The following is a 21308-nucleotide window of genomic DNA, read 5'->3' on the forward strand; positions in this document are numbered from 1 at the left end:
CACTATTTCGCGCAGCGAGGCTGGGAGGGAGGAGAAGCCGAGCGGTGGGCGCTTGGGGGAGGCGATGGTGGTGGAGCGGAGGTGAGCTGGAGCCGGGGAGCAGTTCCTCTACCCCCCCATTACTTCCTGTGCCCCCGCCACCCTAGCTCACCTCTGCTCCGCCTGCTCCCCTGAACGCGCCGCTGCTCCGCTTCTCCCCACTCCCTCGCCTGAGAGGGAGGGGGGAGAAGCAGAGCAGCGGCACACCAGGCGGAGCGGAGGTGAGCTAGGGCGGGAGGTCACAGGGGGCCCGCAGGAAGCAATGGGGGGGGAGAAATGCGGCACGCCGGGGGAGAAGGCGGTGCTGGGGATTTGGGGAAGGGGTGGAGTTGGGGTGGGGCCGGGGGCAGAGGGGCACGAAAAAGAAAGGGGAGGCGGCCAAAATTTTTTTTGCTTGGGGCGGCAAAAATCCTAGAGCCGGCCCTGCCCTCTCCAAGGGTTGCAGCTGTCTGGAGGTGCCTGCCTTCCTCATTCACACCTCATTCATTCACAGGGCAATTGATTACAAAGTGGGGGGAAGATCTTATTCTACTTCTAGCAAAAAGACATTTTTCTTTTACCTTAATTATACTACCTTAGGGGCCTGCTATAACATATTACCGAGGTTCAATACTGCTGTTTCGGTGGGGCGGCGCTGAGGAAGGAGGGTTTGTTTCCGCGGGGCAGGTGGCGCGGGGGGGGGGCGTGTTTTGGCGGCGCTGGGGGGGGTTGTTTCCATGGGGCGGGCGGCGCTGGGGGGGGTGTTGTGTTTCGGGGGGGCTGGGTGGCGCTGGGGGGGGAAGTTTGGCGGCGCTCGGGTGGTTTTGGCCCTCAGATGTTTTCTTTGGAGTAATATGGCCCTCGCCGCTTTACGAGTTGTGCAGGCCTGGCCTAGAGGGTGCAATGGGGTCAGAGGGGAAGTGACACAGGGAAGGCTGAAGGCAAGGGGAGAGAAGGAGGGCTGAGAGGCTGCCGTTCGAGGGTCCCTGGGTCAGGACCCAGAGTAGGGGGCAGGCCTGGGTCCCCCCCCTTTCCCCCTTGTACTGCACCAGGTCGTGGAGCAGTGGCCGAGTCAGGCTGCAACCTGCCCCCTGATATAAGAGGGGCTAGACTTGGGGGTTGTGGCAGGCCGCTGAGGCCAGTACAAAGACTCCTGTTAACCCCCGCCCCCGGAAGAGGGTGTGGATGGACTAAGGGGCACTGCCAGAGGGCCGTGGTCCGGAAGAGGACGCCGCAAGCCGGAGAGCAACGCGGGTCCACATGCCAACCGAGGGCGAGACAACAGACGGGACACCACCAGGAGGGGGCGCTCCACTGGACAGAGCTAATTCCCGAGACCACCAGTAGGAGGCGCCAGGGGGTGAGTCCCAACCCTGTCACACCGCTGCAGTGGGAACAGACCCCAAGGGCTCTGTAGTTGGAAGCAAGCCCAATCTGAGGGGGGGGGGGGGGATTTTGCTGGCCAGTGAAAAGTCTGTCATAGCTGGTAGCTGTGAGCCCACAGCTGGATCAGGGTCACCTTCCCTTTTAGGGGAACCCAGAAAGGGAAGTCCAGATGGAAGGTATGGGGGGACAGGAGGGTCTTCCCACCTTTTGTAGGAAGGCTTTTCCCCAGGAGAAGGGTGAAGGATCTGCATCTAAAATGCCAGACTCCTCACTTTTGGATCAGGTTTTGAGGGAAGACTGGGGGACATAGCTCCTGGAGGGGAGAGTCCACCCAGCTGACCTGTTGGGAACAGAGTGGGGTGACCGAGGGGATCTTACCAATCCAAAGCACTCCATTAAAGAATGTTGTTCCTGCTACCCTTGTAAAAGATAACACTGTCTCTTCAAGGCTGGGGTGTTAGAGGGCTTATTCCTTCACCCTCCCTCTTCCCTGGTCCTTCTCGCGTGAACAGAGCAACAATACCCAAAGTCTGAAGGCGCAAACAATTCGATGTTTATTGGGGTGAACTTCCAGCAAGCTTAAATCCAAGTTCCTTTTTCCTTATTTTCGAATCCCAACTTACTTCCTGTTTGCCCCTAATTTATATAGTAATAGTCTCAGCTATACCTTAAACTATCATTTTACCGAAATTTACTTAACCAATACTAACATATTGTAACATGATTAGCTAGCCAATTATATCCCACCACCTTAATTAGTTTACACCCAGCAAAATTAATTATACAGCAGACAGAAACAATCACAGAACCAGACAGAGACCATGCAAATAAACAATAGCAAAGTGGGAACTATAATGGTTTTCCAACTACACCTTTACCTCGATATAACGCTGTCCTCGGGAGCCAAAAAATCTTACCGCGTTATAGGTGAAACTGTGTTATATTGAACTTGCTTTGATCCACCGGAGTGCGCAGCCCCGCCCCCCCCCGAGCACTGCTTTACCGCGTTATATCCGAATTCGTGTTCTATCGGGTCGCGTTATATCAAGGTAGCGGTGTATGTCTATTGATAAGTGAGTTCTTACCAAACAGAAAACTATCAAACTAAATTTCCTTTTACATCTTCTAGGCTCTTCCCTTTCTCTGGAGGCGATAGATCGGATCACCTTTCTAACAGCCCCAGATTGCCTTATTTCAATATGACTAGTTTGGAATGTGAGGATGTGACCATATGCTTTCCAGCTTATGGCTACCTCTGCTGCTTACCCAAAGGCCTTAGCCTAAGAACAGGGCCTCAGACTGTCACAGTGAGAGAAGGCCCTTACACTGGCAGACTGTGGTTTTGATTCTTTCTTTTATACCTCTAACTAGCTAGATGATAAACGTATACCTAAATTCTTAAAGTATAGGCCTTTACAGACAGGCCTGAATAGCTATATCCTAACACTCCACCCCCCCTTCCACCCCACCCTTTTTTTTTCTCTTTCTTTTGGGATCCTCCTGCCCAGGTATCCCTGGAAAAGCATCGGACATATGGTGACACACTTCCTGATAGGGCCAGACATCAAGGTGGAAGGTGTCTATATTCCATTTGTCCCACTGCCTCTTGTGTAGTACCATGCCCTGCACCTTCTCTCATATGGGCATACCACACCTATTCCAATTAGTGTTCCAGACTTCCCATTATAGTGGGCCCGAGAAGGTTGGGTCCGGGTTGTCTAGTACACTGGGGGGGAGGGCTTCCTACATTACTTATAGGTTATAATTATTGGCTGTTCTCTAGGGGGTTGTGCCCCCCCCTTGATCGTTTCCATATGAACATAACACAAATACAGTTAACAATACACCGGCTGCTATGATAATCCACAGCAACACCGAGAGTCCTGACCACTGCAGTATGGCCCAGCATCCTGGCCACCACCAAAAACACTTTCTCCTCCTTTGATAGGGTTAAAATTTTGTCAGCACCATCCTGTAGTGTGTATTGTAAGTGTGTCCAACTGTTGGCGCTTGCAGCAAGTTGCTCTTGTAATCTTTGTGTACTCTTGTCCATATTGTGTGTCCATTGAATATCCACAGTGAAATTTGGTATTGTTCAAACCAATTCAACTACTTGGTATGGCATGGGGTAGTCGGTGCTGGCTCAATTGTTTACAACAATTAAGTCCACTGATCCATTGGTGCATCACAGTCCAGGTGTCAGTGTATAGAAGTTCATAATTTGGTCATATACTGGAAGGATTTTACCTCCTAGTGTTCTATTGCAGGATTGCATACATTCCCAACAGAATACCCCATACCCCATACACATTACCCCTAAGTGCCCCACCTTTGCAATAGGCCATTGATCCTGCTCCTCCATAGTCATAGGAGAGGGGCACATCCACATTCCTCCTCTAGATATACAACTGCTTAATGTGATGTTGTAGAGCCTCTAGGAGGAAGGGTGAACTGGTGGCTAACGTACTCAGCTGGAAATCATGAAATCCTGATTAAATTACCAGTTCCGTCACAGACTTCTTGCGTGAATTGGTCAAGTTACTTAGGGCCAGATCCACAAAGGGACCTAGGAGCTGCAACCCTCAGTGTAGCAGCACCTAACTTTTCAGCACCTAGAAAATCACAGGAATGAAAATGCAATCCACAAAGCCTGAGTTAGGTGCCCAGGCTCCCTATGCAATGAATGGGGAGAGACAGGCCCCTTAGAATGCGATTCACAAAAGCCAGAACACTAGGCTACCTAATCTAGCCAATGGGAGATGTTAGCAACAGGGGTGTATCCTAAGCCCCTCCCCTCTCTCAGAGATAGATGGCTAAAGCTGGGTTGCAGAAAGGTGCCTATCTCTGTTAGTGATCCATGAATGGGAACCCCTCTCCTGGAAGTGGGCCGTTTAGGTGTCAAGTAGTTACTTGTGGGAATGAGTTAAGTGCCTGCCTCCCTCCACACAAAACAACCAAAGGAGGTGTGGTGCCTCTGCCCATCTCCTCCCACTTGTTAGTGCACACACCTGAGAGGTGTAAGACCCAGATTCAATTCCCCCTTTCACGCAGAGGAGGAGAAAGGATTTGGGGTCTTTTATCTCACAGCAGCTGGTACTAACCACTGAGCTATGGAATATTCTGATGTGAAACTTCCTCAATCTCTCCTGTTGATGTTGTTCCACTGTGGCTAAATAATGAAAGAGTGATTGGAGCAGAGGGACTAGAACCTGGGTCCCTCACATGGGTGCCCTAGAGTCATTCTTGTTACCCGAAATTGGGCTAGTTAGTAAGCTTAGGGAGGACTAATGACCTTAGAGATTGGCAGAAAGCAGCACTTTTATTATACTGATAGCTAAGCTCAAAAGAAGGGGGAGGTCACATTCACACTTGCATACTCACGCTCCCAGGACAGGCACGGCACTGGAGATGTCAGGATTCTTCAAGGTAAGTGTCCCACAGCACAGCGATGGACGGTGCAATGAAGGTAAGTATTCCCGAGGCACGATGGAATGCAACGCGGCGAACCATTGGCCAGATAGTCCAGGCGAAGGGCCTTCACGGGAGGTACAATCTTGTGAGTGCACTGCTGAGCACATGACCCCTTCCCCTTTTAAGGACCTGCTCCTCATGGCCTGCGACTAGAGATGACTTGGCCGCGTCTGGTTGGTCACACTCCACCTCGATGCCGTGTCCATGCATTGGGTGTGTGAGCACTGTCTAATTAGAGTCCCAGACACTTGGTCTACTTGGGAGCTCTTCTGATCTTCCAGCTGTTTAAGCAGCCCATTCATTCCACAAGCATTCCAGGAAGGAGGGGGAGGGAGAAACCTGTGAAGTGGCTATTCACAGAGGGAGAGGAGACAAAAGGGGGGGCGGGGAAGTATAACAGACCTTTTGAGCATACAGGTTATACATAGCATACAAATCACTGGTGCTCCTACAACAATTCTCACTCATGCTCTTGTTTACTCTGCCTTCTCTCTCCCAATGACTATTTATAATTACTCATACACACTGGGTGGTGGTGGGGGGGGGGGGGGAGAGACAGAACAACAACAAGAGATAGAAAGAGTCTCTATAATCCAGTGGTTAGGGTACCGATAGGTGACGACTCCATGGGTACTGCAGGTCTGAAGCACCCACTGGGAAAAATTAGCAGGTGCTCCGCCCCCCACCAGCAGCGAAGCTTCCCCCATCCCTTCCTCGCCTCCTCCTCTCCTGAGCGTGCCGCATCCCTGCTCTTCCCCCTCCCAGCGCTTCCCACCCGCCACCTCACAGCTGTTTGGCGGTGCTTAGGACTTTCAGGGAGGGAGGGGGAGGAGTGGGGACGTGGCACGCTCGGGGGAGGAGGTGGTAAAGAGGCGGGGCAGTGGTGGGGACTTGGGGGAAGGAGGTGGAATTGGGGCAGGGTGAGGGTGGTGAAGGGGCGGGGGGGGGGTGTCGAGCACCCATGGGGCAGAGGGGAAGTCGGTGCCTATGAGGGTACCCCTTTGGGAGGTGAGAAACCCATGATCCAGTCCCCCTGCTCCAATCCATCTTTCATTAGTTATCCCAGTAGAACAGCAGAGATGGAAGGAGACCCAGATGGGAGTGCACACGTTATAACTTTTAGCCCAGTGGTTAAAGCAATCACCTAAGAGGTGGGAGATCCCTGGTCCAATCATTTCTCCCCATGAAGCAGAAGGGGGAGTTGAACCTGGGACTTACAGCTGAAGTTATAAGGTGGGCACCCCCCATCTCCAGCTGGATTTTGAATGAGACCCTAACCAGTATGCAGCCTCTGAGCATGCCTACAGGAGCAGGCCCTGCACGTGAGAGAGGTGAGTGACTACTCACCCATGGGTATTTTCATGGGTAGCTCTGGGGTTTAGGCAGGAGGTAGGGCTACAGATGCCTTGAGTGATGTGGCAGTGGGCATGCTCAGAAGCAGAAAACAAGGCAGGAGGGAACTTTACCCTGAAAACAGGCACCAAGTGAGTTTAGGCACTTACAGGGTTGAGTGGGAGTTTTGTGGATTGCCATGGAAATCAAAACTGGGGTTTAGGCACTTACGTACCTTTATGGATCAGGGGCTAAATCTCCGTTTCCCTTTGTAAAGTGGGCATAATCCCATTGTGGGAATAAACCATTAAATATGGGGAGTGAGGGCAGAGAAATTCCAGGCTCTTCTACTGAATCATCCTGGCTCAGATATTAAAACTCTGCATTAAGACAAGTCAGGCTAATCGCAGCTGAGTCATACTAGCAGGTGAGTCCAGTTAGCTCCAACCAGGCTATAAAGGGAATGGGTGTGTTTTCTTGCATTAGCGGGAAGCTTCTAAGGCTAGCTAAGCTTAATGGGGAGGAACATTTAGGTTGTTTGATCCATCTCCAAAAATAATCTATTGCTTAAAAATGGGCATAACTGAGAGTAGTTTAGTTGCAAGGGTAGCTAAGGGCAAACTGTGATCAGCTCTTTTACCCAGTTACTGAAAAGGTACAGAATAAGGTTTGCTTGGTCTATGCTAGCAACTACTGCAGTTGGTATAGGATAACATGGCCCTGTTGCTGACACCTGTTGTCAGCACTAGTTGTTGTTGTTGTTGTTTTTTTTTTTTAAATGTAGATAATACTAAAGAGTTTTAAACAAGAAGTTAACATCTTGGTCAATCTTAAGTCATAATGAATTGTTTCTTCTTTTCATGCCATTTTCTCCCATTTTCATGAACAAAGGAGGTTTTGGAACAAATTGACAAATTAAACAGTAACAATTCACCAGAACCCGCTGGTATTCACACAAGAGTTCTAAAGAAACTCAAACATGAAATTGCAGAACTATTGACTGTGGTATGTAATCTATCACTTAAAGTAGCTTCTATACCAGATGACTGGAGGAGAGCTAATATGATAAAACTTTTTTTTTAAGTTTTCAGAGGAGATCCTGCAAATTATAGGCTAATAAGCCTAACTTCAGTACCAGGCAAATTGGTTGAAACTATAGTAAAGAACATAATGATCAAACACACAGATGAACATGATTTGTTGGGGAAGAGTCACTATGGCTTTTGTAAAGGGAAATCATGCCTCACCAATCTATTAGGGTTCTTCGATGGGGTCACCAAACATGGACAAGGGTGATTTAGTGGATACGGTGTACTTGGACTTTCAGAAAACCTATGACAAAGTTCCTCAGCGAAGGCTCTGAAGCAAAGTAGTCAGTAATGGAATAAGAGGGAAGGTCCTCTCATGGTTCAGTAATTGGTTAAAGGGCAGGAAACAAAGGGTAGGAATAAATGGTCAGTTTTCAGAATGAAGAGAGGTAAATAGTGGTGTTCCCCCCCCCCCCATGAGTCTGTGCTGGGACCAGTGCTGTTTAACATATTTATAAATTATCTGAAAAATGGGTAAACAGTGAGGTAGCAAGATTTGCAGATGATACAAAATTACTCAAAATATTTAAGTCCAAAGCAGACTGTGAAGAGTAAGGGATCTCACAAAACTGGTTCACTGGGCAAGAAAATGGCAAATTAAACTCAGTGTTGATAAATGCAAAGTAATGCACATTGGAAAACAATCCCAACAATACATAGAAAATGATGGAGTCTAAATTAGCTGTAACCACTCAAGAAAGATCTCGGAGTCATTATGGATAGTTCTCTGAAAACATCCGCTTAATGTGCAGTGGCAGTCAAAAAAGCTAAAAGAATGTTGGGAACTATTAGGAAAGGGCTAGATAATGACAGGAAATATCATAATGCCACTATATAAATGCATGGTACACCCACATCTTCAATATTATGTGCATTCTGGTCACCCCATTTCAAAAAAGATATATTAGAATTGGGAAAGATACCAGAGAAAGGCAACAAAAAATGATTAGGGATATAGAACAGCTTCCATATGAGGAGAGATTAAAGAGCCTGGGGCTGTTCAGCTTGGAAAAGAGACAACTAAGGGGGAATATCATAAGAGTTCTATAAAATCATGAATGGCCTGGAGAAAGTGAATACAGAAGTGTTATTTATCCCTTCACATAACACAAGAACTAGGGGTCACCTTATTAAATTAATAGGCAGCAGGTTTAAAACAAACAAAAGGAAATACTTCTTCACTCAATGCACAGTCAACTTGTGGAACTCATTGCCAGAGGATGTTGGGAAGGTCAAAAGTATAACTGGGTTCAAAAAAGAATTAGATACATTCATGGAAGATAAGTCATCAATGGCTATTAGCCAGGATGGGTAGGGATACAACCCCATGCTCTGGGTGTCCCTAAGCCTCTGACTGCTAGAAGCTGGGAGTGCATGACCGGGGTGGATCACTCCATAATTGCTCTGTTCTGTTCATTCCCTCTGAAGCATCTGGCATGGGACACTGTTAGAAGACAGGATACTGTGCTAGATGGACCATTGGTCTGCCCCAATATGGCCGTTCTTATGTTCATTTTTTTAAAAATCCTTTCTTGTAGTGTACCAAGTATCAGAGGGGTAGCTGTGTTAGTCTGTATCCACAAAAACAACAAGGAGTCTGGTTGCACCTTAAAGACTAACAGAGTTATTTGGGCATAAGCTTTCATGGGTAAAAAACCCACTTCTTCAGATGCATTGTCAGTCCATGTATCTGAAGAAGTGGATTTTTACCCACGAAAGCTTATGCCCAAATAACTCTGTTAGTCTTTAAGGTGCAACCAGACTCCTTGTTGTTTTTCTTGTAGTGTGTAATACCTATAGGCAGCATTATCAGGGGCAGCATTTTTTGCTGCCTTCATATTTCCTAACTAGTATATCCCTTTCTCTGGTTTTAAATCTTTGCACCATTCTTATTTTCAGTTCAAATTTTATTTTAAATGGACACCTGCAACTAAAACAATAACACATCTCTCTGAAAATGTTACTGGTTATGGCTATGCTATAAATGAATGAAATTAGAGTGACATATTCTAATGTCTGTTTCTTTACTTTGTGAATTTGACAAAACTTTGTGTATTGTTTGACTCTACAGGTGAAGCAACGAGACTGTTAGTAGTTTCACTGTGTGGATTTACACAAAGCAATAGAGAAGAAACACTTTTAAAAAATTGTAAAACCACAAAAATTGGCAGAGGAACTCAAGGTCAGGTAAAACCTGAAACTACATTTTGACTTTTTTAAATTATTATGATTATTATTTACTAGATTTCAAATTGATAATTCCTTTTAAGAAGTTTTCAAGAATGTATTCTTCCCTATGGTCTTTAAAAATTTATATTGTAGGTACAAAGGCAACCTTTTTACTTGTCCACATTCACTATACTCAATATGCAAACTGTACAACAGGTACTTGGCTTTATATACATACTTGTCTATAACACTCTGTGACCTTTCACCACCATACAATAACATAATTTAAGGCTCTGGATCAAGGAGGTTTGTATCTATAGATATAAATCTGTGTCCAGTGATACCAGGTGTGAAAGTAACTTAAAGTGACTTACTGGTATGCAGGGCTGGGGTCCGGAGCCCAGGGCCCTTTTAAATTGCCAGTCTGGGGAAGCTGTCCCCTGCAAGTATGGTCGGCTGTGTACTGGCTATTGCTGGTATGCCGTACCATACCATACCGGCTTACTTTCACCTCTGAGCGATACTAATATACTTGGTGGTGGCAGCAGCACCTTTTGGGAAATGAGAAATGATTGTTCTCGGTCTGCTTTATTTTGATTCAGAAAATAAAGTGTGTCTCTTTTCTGTGGAGTATGCATGTCTGTAAAGGAGATTAGAGTGCTGTAAATGGGTGCTGCTGAGTTTCAACTGTACTGCAGCATGTAAACAGTGGGTGAAATTTATTATGTCTGCTGGCTTAAGTGGTGCATAGGCCTTTTGCTGGCTCTCTGCACAGAATGAATTTCACCCTGTAAGATTAAGAGTATTCTAGTAAATTGTATTCTTTATACTTTGGAACCCTGAGGCATTGCGGCTGTATATGTTTGGTGGATAAGATTGTATCTAAGCTTCTGATTGGTCTGCGGATGGCAGTGTTAGGGTTGCCCAGGCAACATTACCTGTGTATTTCCATACCTTGAATGCTTGGGTTTATTGGCTTTTAAGTAGAACCTTAACTCTGGATTTTCAGGCATTTTAAGATTTTTAAAATGCGAAGTTGTTTTAAGTTCTGTGAAAACTTAGTAACTTCAGTCTAACTACAGCTTTACAAAGCTTTTTTTTTTTTGTCTAGGAATTCTGTAGTTGTTTTTAAAAGTGACTTTGTTCCTTATTGCAACTTCAGACTCCCACATACAGGGCCACATTTAGCCATAGTGCGAGGACAATTTCAATCTAGCCTGCATGGCACCGGGGCTGAACTTGGCTGCTGAACGGCAGCTTGTTCCCTCACCTACTTGACTACACACTGGCAGGATAGAGTTCCACATTGCCAGACCCCTAGAAATAAGCATACCCGAAAGGACCCCTTTATAATAGCTAGAGAAATGGTTAGTATAGTGGCTGTGCGCAGCAGCACACAATGTATAGCACACAAGCAGAAGCAAAAAGCTGCCAGGATGTTATATGTTCCAACTGATGCTGCAGTCTTCTGACTTGATTAAGTTGAAGATCTAGTAACTGAGTAGTTTACCTTTATACTCAAAAGAATGACAGGTGTACCATACATCATCTATGGAACAAGCTGAGTAAAAGTGTGGGACAATGTCACAAATACTTTAGGTGTAAATATTGCTACTGTATAGGATCTCTGCATGGCAGCTTTCCGCTATCCTGACACACATACCTCTCACAGGAACCCTTGAGTTTCTATCTCTGTATATACCTACATAGGGGCTTGGACCAGTTTCACTATATTAGTGCAATTGCTGTGTGTAGACAAGGCCCGCGAATTACATTTCTCCCTGCTGTAAGTCTACAGGACACACAGTAGTTCTCAAATCTGAAGGTTTAAAGGCCACCATTTTATGAGCCTTTGCAATTTGTTCTCCCTTTCCATGGGAATGCAATGACTTCTGTTTACCAGAATCTGGGAATGGGCGATAGGGGATGGATCACTTGATAATTACCCTGTTCTGTTCATTCCCTCTGGGGTAGCTGGCATTGGCCATTGTCGGAAGACAGGATAGTGGGCTAGTTAGACCATTGCTCTGACCCAGGATGGCTGTTCTTATTTTAAGACTTTAATTAATGATTTAAAGCTCATCAGGTTTTCCTATTAATATTTCTGCTAAGCATATTACTTTGTTATAAGCCAAAACCATTTTTAGCACCTCCACTCTACAGTTTTGTTTGCGTGTTAGTCTTTATGGCAGGGCAGACATGTATCTTGAATTATTTGTGAGTATGCAGTTTACTTTACATTCTGCTCTTTGCAATAACTATTGCTAGAATTGTCTTCTGGATGACTTTAACACTGCCAATAAGTGTGGAATAACGGGCACAACATAGCTGCTTTGGGTAAAGGCCTCCAGTCCAGGTGACAGCGCTTTATTTCTTGCTCATTGGTCAGGGAGAGCATGCTGTTGATTCATGTTGCCCTTTACATTTTTTCTCTTTTCAAGTATAGCTCTTATGTTTTTCTCCTTTCCGTAGCTTGCAATTCACTAAATCGGCCTATTCTTCAGGAGTAACTGTAGACACTGAATTTACCTTGTGTTATAAAGGAGAGTAAAATCAGATTTTAGAAGGGGCAGGCTGAATGCCTAGATCATTCCCTTGGACAGAAAAAACTAAGTGATAGGTATAATGAGGATCCCCCTCAGTTTCCATAAGATTATCGCACCTGGGAGAGAGGCTTTATCTCCCTCCTGAGGAGACATTTACCTTTGCTCATAAAACAAACTCCTGGGTCTAAGCTGCAGAGGGACCAGGCCCTTATTCTGCCATGCAGCTCTAACTTTTATCACCAACGGCTCTAATCTTCTGAAGAAAAAGCGCTGCAATTAGGTGTTTAGTCAGGAGTAGAGTTAAATTTACAATTGCAAGCTCAATCAACAAAAGGCAGTCATAAATCTGATTGTCCACACAAAGGTTTGCATTTCTTTTACTAAATTAATTAGATGGTGCAATTTCTGTTTTTAGACAAGGGCTCAATTGGAGCCCCAACAACTCAGTCCAACTGGCAGTTTAACTTAAAAGTTTGTCCTCACAGAAGCATAAAAAACTAGTACTTGCCAAGTTGTGGGTGTTAGAGCAGCAAGACTTAGTTTGTCTAAATTGAGAGCCTCACACAAGGCACATCTATTGAGACTATTACAGTACTTACAACTAGGGTTGTCAAGCAATTATTGTTAAACAATAATAGAATACCATTTATTTAAATATTTTTGGGTGTTTTCTACATTTTCAAATTTATTGATTTCAATTACAACAATACAAAGTGTACAGTGCTCACTTTATATTTATTTTTGATTAAAAGTATTTGCACTGTGTAAAAAAGTATTTTTCAATTCACCTAATACAAGTACTGTAGGGCAATCCCTTTATCATGAAAGTTGAACTTACAAATGTAGAATTATGTACAAAAACCCTGCATTCAAAAATAAACAAATGTGAAATTTTAGAGCTTGCAAGTCCACTCAGTCCTACGTCTTGTTCAGCCAATCGCTCAGACAAACACGTTTGTTTACATTTGCAGGAGATAATACTGCCCGCTTCTTGTTTACGTTGTCACCTGTGTCACAAAATATTTACGTGACAGATGCGCTAAAGTTTCATATGTCCCTTAATGCCTCAACCACCATCCCAGGGGACATGGGTCCATTCTGATGACGGGTTCTGTTCAATAACAATCCAAAGCAGTGTGGACCGACACATGTTCATTTTCATTATCTTAGATGCCACCAGCAGATTTTCATTTTTGGTGGTTCAGGTTCTGTAGTTTCCGCATCAGAATGTTGCTCTTTTAAGACTTCTGGAAGCATGCTCTACACCTCATCCCTTTCAGATTTTGGAAGGCACTTCAGATTCTTAAACCTTGGGTCGAGTGCTGTAGCTATCTTTAGAAATCTCACATTGGTACCTTCTTTGCCTTTTTGTCAAATCTGTAGCAAAAGTGTTCTTAAAATGAACATGTGCTGGGTCATCATCAGAGACTGCTATAACATGAAATAGATGGCAGAATGCAGGTAAAACAGAGGCGGGGACATACAATTCTCCCCTAAGGAGTTCAGTCACAAATTTAATTAACGCATTTGTCAAGGCTGTATCCCCACTTTGAACTTTAGGGTACAAATGTAGGGGCCTGCATGAGGACTTCTAAGCTTAACTACCAGCTTAGTTCTGGTCCGCTGCCACCATTCCCTACCCTGGGAAGCTTTTAGAAACTCTCTCACCAATTCCCTGGTGAATACAGATCCAAACTCCTTGGATCTTAAACAAGGAGAAATTGACCCTTCCCCCCTCCTTCCTTTCACCAACTCCTGGTGAATACAGATCCAAACCCCCTTGGATCTTAAGACAAGGAGAAATCAATCAGGTTCTTAAAAAGAAGGCTTTTAATTAAAGAAAAAGGTAAAAATCATCTCTGTAAAATCAGTATGGAAAATAACTGTACAGGGTAATCAAACTTAAAGAGCTCAAAGGACCCCCCTCTGTCTTAGGTTCAAAGTATAGCAAACAAAGAAACACTCTAGTAAAGTAAAAGGTACATTTACAAGTTGAGAAAACAAAGTAAATCTAAGACGCCTTGCCTGGCTTTTACTTACAATTTTGAAATAAGAGAGACTTGTTTAGAAAGATGGGGAGAACCTGGATTGATGTCTGGTCCCTCTCAGTCCCAAGAGCGAACCACCCCTTAAAACAAAGAGCACACACAAAAGCCTTCCCCCCCCCCCCAAGATTTGAAAGTATTTTGTCCCCTTATTGGTCTTTTGGGTCAGGTGTCAGCCAGGTTACCTGAGCTTCTTAACCCTTTACAGGTAAAAGGATTTTGGAGTCTCTGGCCAGGAGGGATTTTAGTACTGTACACAGGAGAGCTGTTACCCTTCCCTTTATAGTTATGACAGCATTATTTTTGTAACGAGCCTCATCAACATGCAAGCATATCCTCTGGATGTTTAGCATATCTGGAACGTAAATACCTTGCACTGCCAACTACAACAGTGTCATGCAAATGCCTGTTCTCACTTTCTGGTGACATTGTAAATAAGAAGAGGGCAGCATTATCTCTTGTAAATGTAAACAAACTTGTTTGTCTTCATGATTAGCTGAAGTAGGAATGAGTTGATTTGTAGGCTCTGAAGTTTTACATTGTTTTGTTTTTGAGTGCAGTTATGTAAGAAAAAATCTAATTTGTAAGTTGCACTTTCACAACAAAGATTGCACTACAGAACTTGTGTGAGGTGAATTGAAAGATACTATTTTTACAGTGCAAATATTATAATCAAATATACACTGATTTCAATTACAACACAAAATACATGAAAATGTAGAAAAACATCCAAAATATTTAATAAATTTCAATTGGTATTCTATTGTTTAACAGTGCAATTTAATCAGTTTTATCTTTAATCACAATTAATTTGAGTTAATCGTGTAAGTTAACTGATCAATCAACAGCCCTACTTACAACCATAAGTACATTGTTTGCTTTTCTTCCTAATATTGATTAGTTTTGGCTTTACTACCTGTGTACAAAGTGTGATGTTAGAATTGCAGTTACTGCCATTTGGTGTTTAGTTTCTAGTGTTGAGGTTTTAAAATGTGATATGTAAAAAAGCAGTTTGCATTGAACTGTGTGTTTACACTGTATAAAGGTAGCCTAAAAGGTTTAAGTTTGCTTCTTTACCTTAGGACTTTTTTACATTGGGAAATAGAGTAGCATAGCTATAACATGCCTGTCAATTTCCTTATATCTTATATACATAATAAAGAGGATGAGATTTATTTTGGACTTTAGAGCTTAAAGGGCAACATTAGTTGATCAGCAGCCTGCTATTAAATGTGTTTTGTTCAATATATTCATCATGCAGACATGGAGGGTTTTTTTTTCAAACCACCATTTGTAATGATCTTTAGCTAGGCACACCACTTAGTACAGGGGTAGGCAACCTATGGCACGGGTGTCGAAGGCGGCACGCGAGCTGATTTTCAGTGGCACTCACACTGCCCGGGCCCTGGCCACCGGTCCGGGGGGCTCTGCATTTTAATTTAATTTTTAAATGAAGCTTCTTAAACATTTTAAAAATCTTATTTACTTTACATACAACAATAGTTTAGTTATATATTATAGACTTATAGAAAGACCTTCTAAAAACATTAAAATGTATTACTGGCATGCAAAACCTTAAATTAGAGTGAATAAATGAAGACTCGGCACACCGCTTCTGAAAGGTTGCCAACCCCTGACTTAGTAGCTTGTGTGAACATCAGTGAACATGCCTTGGTGCATTACAGAAATATTTGTTAGCTGAAGATTTATCCATAAGTATTTAGTTATAGATCTCTTTCCAGCTGCTCACCATGTTTGTATCAGAGCAGCAGTGTTGTGTTAAAAAGGCCATGTGTATAGCCCAACAAAGGATAAGATGTTAAAGAAACTCTTGTTCGCTTTTAGATTAGCCAGTCAAGTGATCACTGGCTTATTCCCATCCTAACTACTGCCACAAAAAAAAGTAGTGATCCTTTTATTAAAAACATACAGAAAGAACAGACAGTTAAAATGTAAATATTAAATAAAGTTTCATTTTAACAATATCCCTTATTACCTTTGCCCGTATAATGTTTCTAGGGAAAACCCCATTTGATATTTCAGATATACTAACTGCCCTTGATGGAGGGAAAGAGGAAAAAGTTAGTTGAGATGGTCTGGAGCTGCTGTTACTGGAGTCTGATCCTGAAGGCAAAACACAAAACTAAACACACACAAAGAGGACAAAAGAATGGCAGAGTTAAAAATACACACACTGCCTCTGGTCCGGACTCACTTCACTTGCAACCTCACTATTGAAGAGGCACAGACACAGCACACAATCTGATTAGTCACTTTAAGACCTGGCACTTGTACCAGTATCAATCTGTTTAAGGTATTACTTTTAGCTGCCTCATAGCAGTGTTGCAAAAGGTACAGGCTTGGCAAGCTATGCTAGACTTGTTAGACAGGAAAGGAAAGGAAAGTGAAAAAATAAGATATGGAAGAAAAGTGACACGAGAGAGGGAATTACAGCAGACTCACATGTTTAGGATTTGTTGAAGACAGTGGAGGTAGCAATATCGCTGGTTCCTGCTCTGGCCTGGTCTAGCCAGGACACCTTTTAGGATCAGGACAATGAAGACCCAGTGTCATGATGGATCCTGGAGTCTCAGGAGACAGTGGGGGTGGCAGCCATCGTAGTTAATCTTAATCCTTCCAGTGAGTGCACCCTCTGCCTCCATTGAGTGTCTCTCAGATAATGTATCCAGGAAGGGGTGGCAGCCTCACTCCATTAGCCACTCAAAATACATGTTGATTTCAACTGTTTCCTCCCCTTTCTAGGATCTTTCAGCTTGTCGTAACAGATGAATTTACCAGGAACATCAAAGACCCCTTAGCACTCTTTAAAAAACAATCTAGTTTATACCAGTCTATTTGTCTCCAACCATAGCTGACTTTTTACGAACAATTTTTATTTACCAGCGGAGCTGGATTTATCTTGGAAAGTCAGACTACAAGCCTCCACACAACAGCACCTACCAGCTCCAACTGGGTGAGGGCCTCACTGGGCTAGGTTCTGTGGAGTACAATAGTCAGCTCACCCATCTCCATTTACATATGTAGTTTGCGATCTACTAATTACTGAGTTATTTCAGCATGATTGTTCAAGTGCCTCTCTCCTATGAAGTGTTTTGGACCCCTCTTAGAGCAGTGCAAGTGTATTTTCAACCTCTGCCCTCACTATCCTGAGGGCAAGGTCGGGCACTTCAACAGATTTCAATGAAGATACCAATTCAGATTTCTTTGCAGAATACTTCCATTTAATAGAAAAAAAAAATCAGACTGCCTTTTAGACAGTAAAGCACAAATATGGCACCAGTCTTCAACAACATAAGCAGCACACTATAGTGGAATCATTCGGGAAGCCAAGAAAGCCATTTTAAGCAAGATGATTAAAAAAAAAAAAAAAAGACGACTTAAACAACAGTGCTTTATAATGAATGCTAAGCTCCAAGAGATATATATTATATTAATTTTACCAAACTTCCTTGCAATCACTCAAACTTTTGATGTAGTTCTGAGGATGATTGAGTAAAAAGCCTAATGTTACTTTATTTAAAGTTCTGTACAATAACTAAACAAAAAAGCCATCAGGAATGTAAAGAAAGATATATACAAAATGTACAAGAAAGCCCAACTCAAGTATAGGACATGCACAGTCAGTAAGAAATAGAGGCAGGACCGAATCATATTTGCTCATCTTCAGAGGATGCACCATCTTCTGTGGGATCTGGAGTCAAGGGACGAGCTCTGTAGGGATAGGAGAGAATTTTAACTTTCAAAGCAAACCAATGTAACTGACAAATATGCTGGTTGAGAGGTTCTTCTAACAGTGCTCTTCAGGAAGCCTGTGACATACAAGACTAATGTATACTAGAATTAGTGGCCCTTAACAGATCTCAGTATTCTTTTGTACACTGATGAAATATAGTAAAGAACCCTCAACTCACTTTTTAGCAAAGCAGCCAAAAGGTAAAAGCCGCTTTAACTAGCTCATGTATAGAGTTCCTAAGAAGCCTTTCCCCTTTGGAAGCTCATTCAAGTGCAGCGGATTTTATGCTGCATTAGGTACCCAGCTAAGAGCCTTCCTTGATGGGAGGAATTGGTTCAGCCACCTTTCCTTCTTTATCTAGATGACCACACACCCACCTTCCATAGCTTCTGTGGAGCTGAGAGGCTATCAACTGAAGTTTCAGGTCTGAGCATAGTAAACAAGTCAGGGTAGTGGGTGGGGGTGGGAGCTAGCGTGGGGCATTAGAAGAAAATGGTGCGTGACTAGATCAGGTGTGGGCAAACTTTTCTGCCTGGGGGCCACATCTGGGTATAGAAATTGTATGGCGGGCCATGAATGCTCACGAAATTGGGGTTGAGGTACAGGAGTGGGAGAGGGCCCTGGCTAGGGGTGTGAGCGCCGAGGTGGGGCCAGAAATGAAGAGTTCAGGGTGCAGGAGGGGGCTCCTGGCTGGGACAGGGAGGATGGGATACAGGGTGTGTGTGTGCGCGCGCGTGCACAGCCCCAGACCCCACTCCCCAGCGGAAGCCCATCTCTGGACTAGATGAACAACTCTTGCTTCACTGAAGGGTAAAACCGCAGCACAGAGCATCCAGATGAAGAGGTAGAAACAAGAACACACTAGTCATCATCTTAAGGAGACAGGGCCTTGGAGCTAGACCAAAAAGCAACTATCTATAGCATAGATTTTCAGCTTGACCTTCCAGTATTGCCAAATAGGCTTGGTGTGAAGAGGCTGAGAACCATTTGTCTACTCTACAGCATACTTCTCTCCCTACACAAAAGTATGGGGTGGGTTGCAGGGAGATAAAACAGTAGAATGGTGATGGATCTGCCCTTCAGTCATCCCTATAGGACCCAGGTTAAAGCCTTTCCTGTTAGGAGTCAGAGGACTCCCAACAAGACCCAAGATGTAGTTTCTGCACTTAGCCCAGTTCCCCCTAGATCTCCAAGGGGAAATAAAGAACCCCCTTCACAGAGTTAAACGTCACACAGCCTCTTATTTTAGTAATCCTAAAAATAAGAGTTCTGTAGTCAGCTGAAATGTGAACTAGCTAGGGCAGAGGCACAGCACCTCAGGCTCTGAAATACAAAATATGCAGACAGTCTCCACAGATCAGAGTGACACCAAGTTAGAACAGCAAAAGACCACAGATTAAGGATGTTCAGAGCAAAGACTTTACCTAAGCACCTTATTGTTAGTTCATCGGTCTTCAGCTGCCTCCGGAAGAGTCATTGGATTCAAAGGTCAAATTTTAATCACAAGAAACTGATTGCCTTTATAGATTAAGCCAGAAAGAGTTGGATGCACACCTATTAAAAGGTGCCATGGGCTGCTGGACTTTCCCTTCTGGAGGCTACGATCTTAGCCCTTCAGTGACTATTTGCTCCTTGAACAGTGAGCAATTTTCACTTTCATAGCAATGTAGCTCTAAACATACTGCAGTTACCAGTATGTAGAAAGTTGCCCCTCTACATACGCATATCTCCAGTAGAACCTCAGAGTTACGAACTGACCAGTCAACCACACACCTCACTTGGAACCAGAAGTACACAATCAGGCAGCAGCAGAGACCAAAATAAATAAGTAAATACATACATACAATACTGTGTTAAACGTAAACTACTAAAAAAAATTAAGGAAAAGCAACATTTTTCTTCTGTATAGTCAAGTTGCAAAGCTGTATTAAGTCAATATTCAGTTGTATGTTTTTGAAAGAAAAACCACAACGTTTTGTTCAGTTAGGAACATTTCAGAGTTACGAACAACCTCCATTCCCAAAGTATTTGCAACTCTGAGGTATTACTGTACTGCTGAAGGGAGCAGTATGAGCAAAAGCAGAGGCAGGATACAATTCTTGTAAGATAAGGAGAGTAATCATTTATACAAGACGGGAACTGTTGGCTTCCCAAGAAGCATTTGCTACTCCAAGCCCTGTACCTTGCTTTCTGGTAACATTTTCCCATTGGAAAGACTTAATCTGAGGACAGTACTAACATTTATCAGACATCCACTCTCAAGATGGGCCAAAGATGCCATTCCAAGTATTTTATCCAGACAGCCATGGTGCATCCAGCCACCAAGGTTTAAACCAGGCAAAAACCTGTTCATCAAAAGGAAGTGCAACTTTAAAGAATACTGTGCAGTTTACTGTAATCTATTTACCTTTACCCTGCCCCCCCCCCCCCGAAAACAATAGAAGCGTATGAGACAACACAAGGCTACCCCCACCTTCCTTACTGTGGCCTAAATAATGCATGAATTGCCCAACTAATTCAGGGTAAGTGTTCCAATGAGTGAGCCATTTCAAATAAAAAGATTTCTTGCATACGCCCTACCTCCTGTCTTGATTACTGCAGTCCCTGCCTCTTCTTCCCAACTTGCTTCCCTTCAGTCCATTTGAAACAATTGCTGCAAATTTCCCATCACGTACCCCTTTGAGTCTAATGTCTATTCTGCATTTTGTTTAAGTTTCTTGTCTAGGAGTTCAACTCTGCCCCTCTGCTGAATCTGCTCCAATCATATGCCACATTGTCTGCTTCTTTCACAGCCAACCTCAGGCCACTTCCTGTTCTGTCCACTATGCACTGACACTCCCAGTGGTGCACAGCTACTAAGGAAGTCATTAAAGAAAGTTACTATTTTACCTAGGAAAAATAGTTGAGGCAGAAGAACCATCATCTGCTTACTTTCAAAACAAGCCAGTGGGCACATTTTGTTCTAATGGTTTGAGAAATGGAGCAGCAATTTAAGATTCAGAAGTCTGCTTTGTTATCTAGTCTAAGCCTTTAATAGAGTTAGATATTATACCCATTGAGGCACTCTCTAGAGTCTCAATAGATTAGGTCAGTGGTTCTCAAACTTTTGTACTGGTGACCCCTTTCACATACCAAACCTCTGAGTGCGACACCCTCCCCCCCTTATAAATGCCTGCGACAACTGTTCATCGAACAGAAGTGTGTGTGCCAAAACTGCACCCTTCTCCATCAGACAAGATATTGTTTTAAGATGGCAGAATCACAGGGGCCAGTAGAAAAGAGAACTCTTTTGCATTTCTTTGTTCAGTGAGTTAGACCTTTGTTGCTTTTGGGAAGTTTCAAGTCTGCATGTTTATACCAGGTACGCACATCAGGTAGAGTCTGAATAGGGTGACCATACATCCCATTTTGGCCGGGACAGTCCTGTTTTTAAGCCTTGTCCCACCCGTCCTGACTTTTTTGGCAAGAGCAAATGGGACAAATGCCCACTTTTGTCAAA

General features: G+C 43.6%; 1 protein-coding gene across 2 annotated transcripts in view; it reads right to left on the reverse strand.

Annotated features, from left to right (window-relative positions):
• PCLAF (PCNA clamp associated factor) overlaps window positions 1–21308 on the reverse strand; it is a 36452-nt gene that overhangs the window by 13428 nt on the left and 1716 nt on the right. Inside the window, exon 4 of one of the 2 annotated variants that reach the window (XM_065412414.1) lies at window positions 17283–17787. The exons of the other annotated variant lie outside the window; for it this stretch is intronic. Coding sequence (XP_065268486.1) covers window positions 17724–17787 — 64 coding nt within the window. The 3' untranslated portion in view covers window positions 17283–17723. Of the gene's footprint in view, window positions 1–17282; window positions 17788–21308 lie in introns of those variants that run through there. 2 annotated transcript variants of the gene reach the window in all.

This window comes from Emys orbicularis, chromosome 10 (assembly GCF_028017835.1).
Source record: "Emys orbicularis isolate rEmyOrb1 chromosome 10, rEmyOrb1.hap1, whole genome shotgun sequence".
Classification (NCBI taxonomy): Eukaryota; Metazoa; Chordata; order Testudines; family Emydidae; genus Emys; species Emys orbicularis.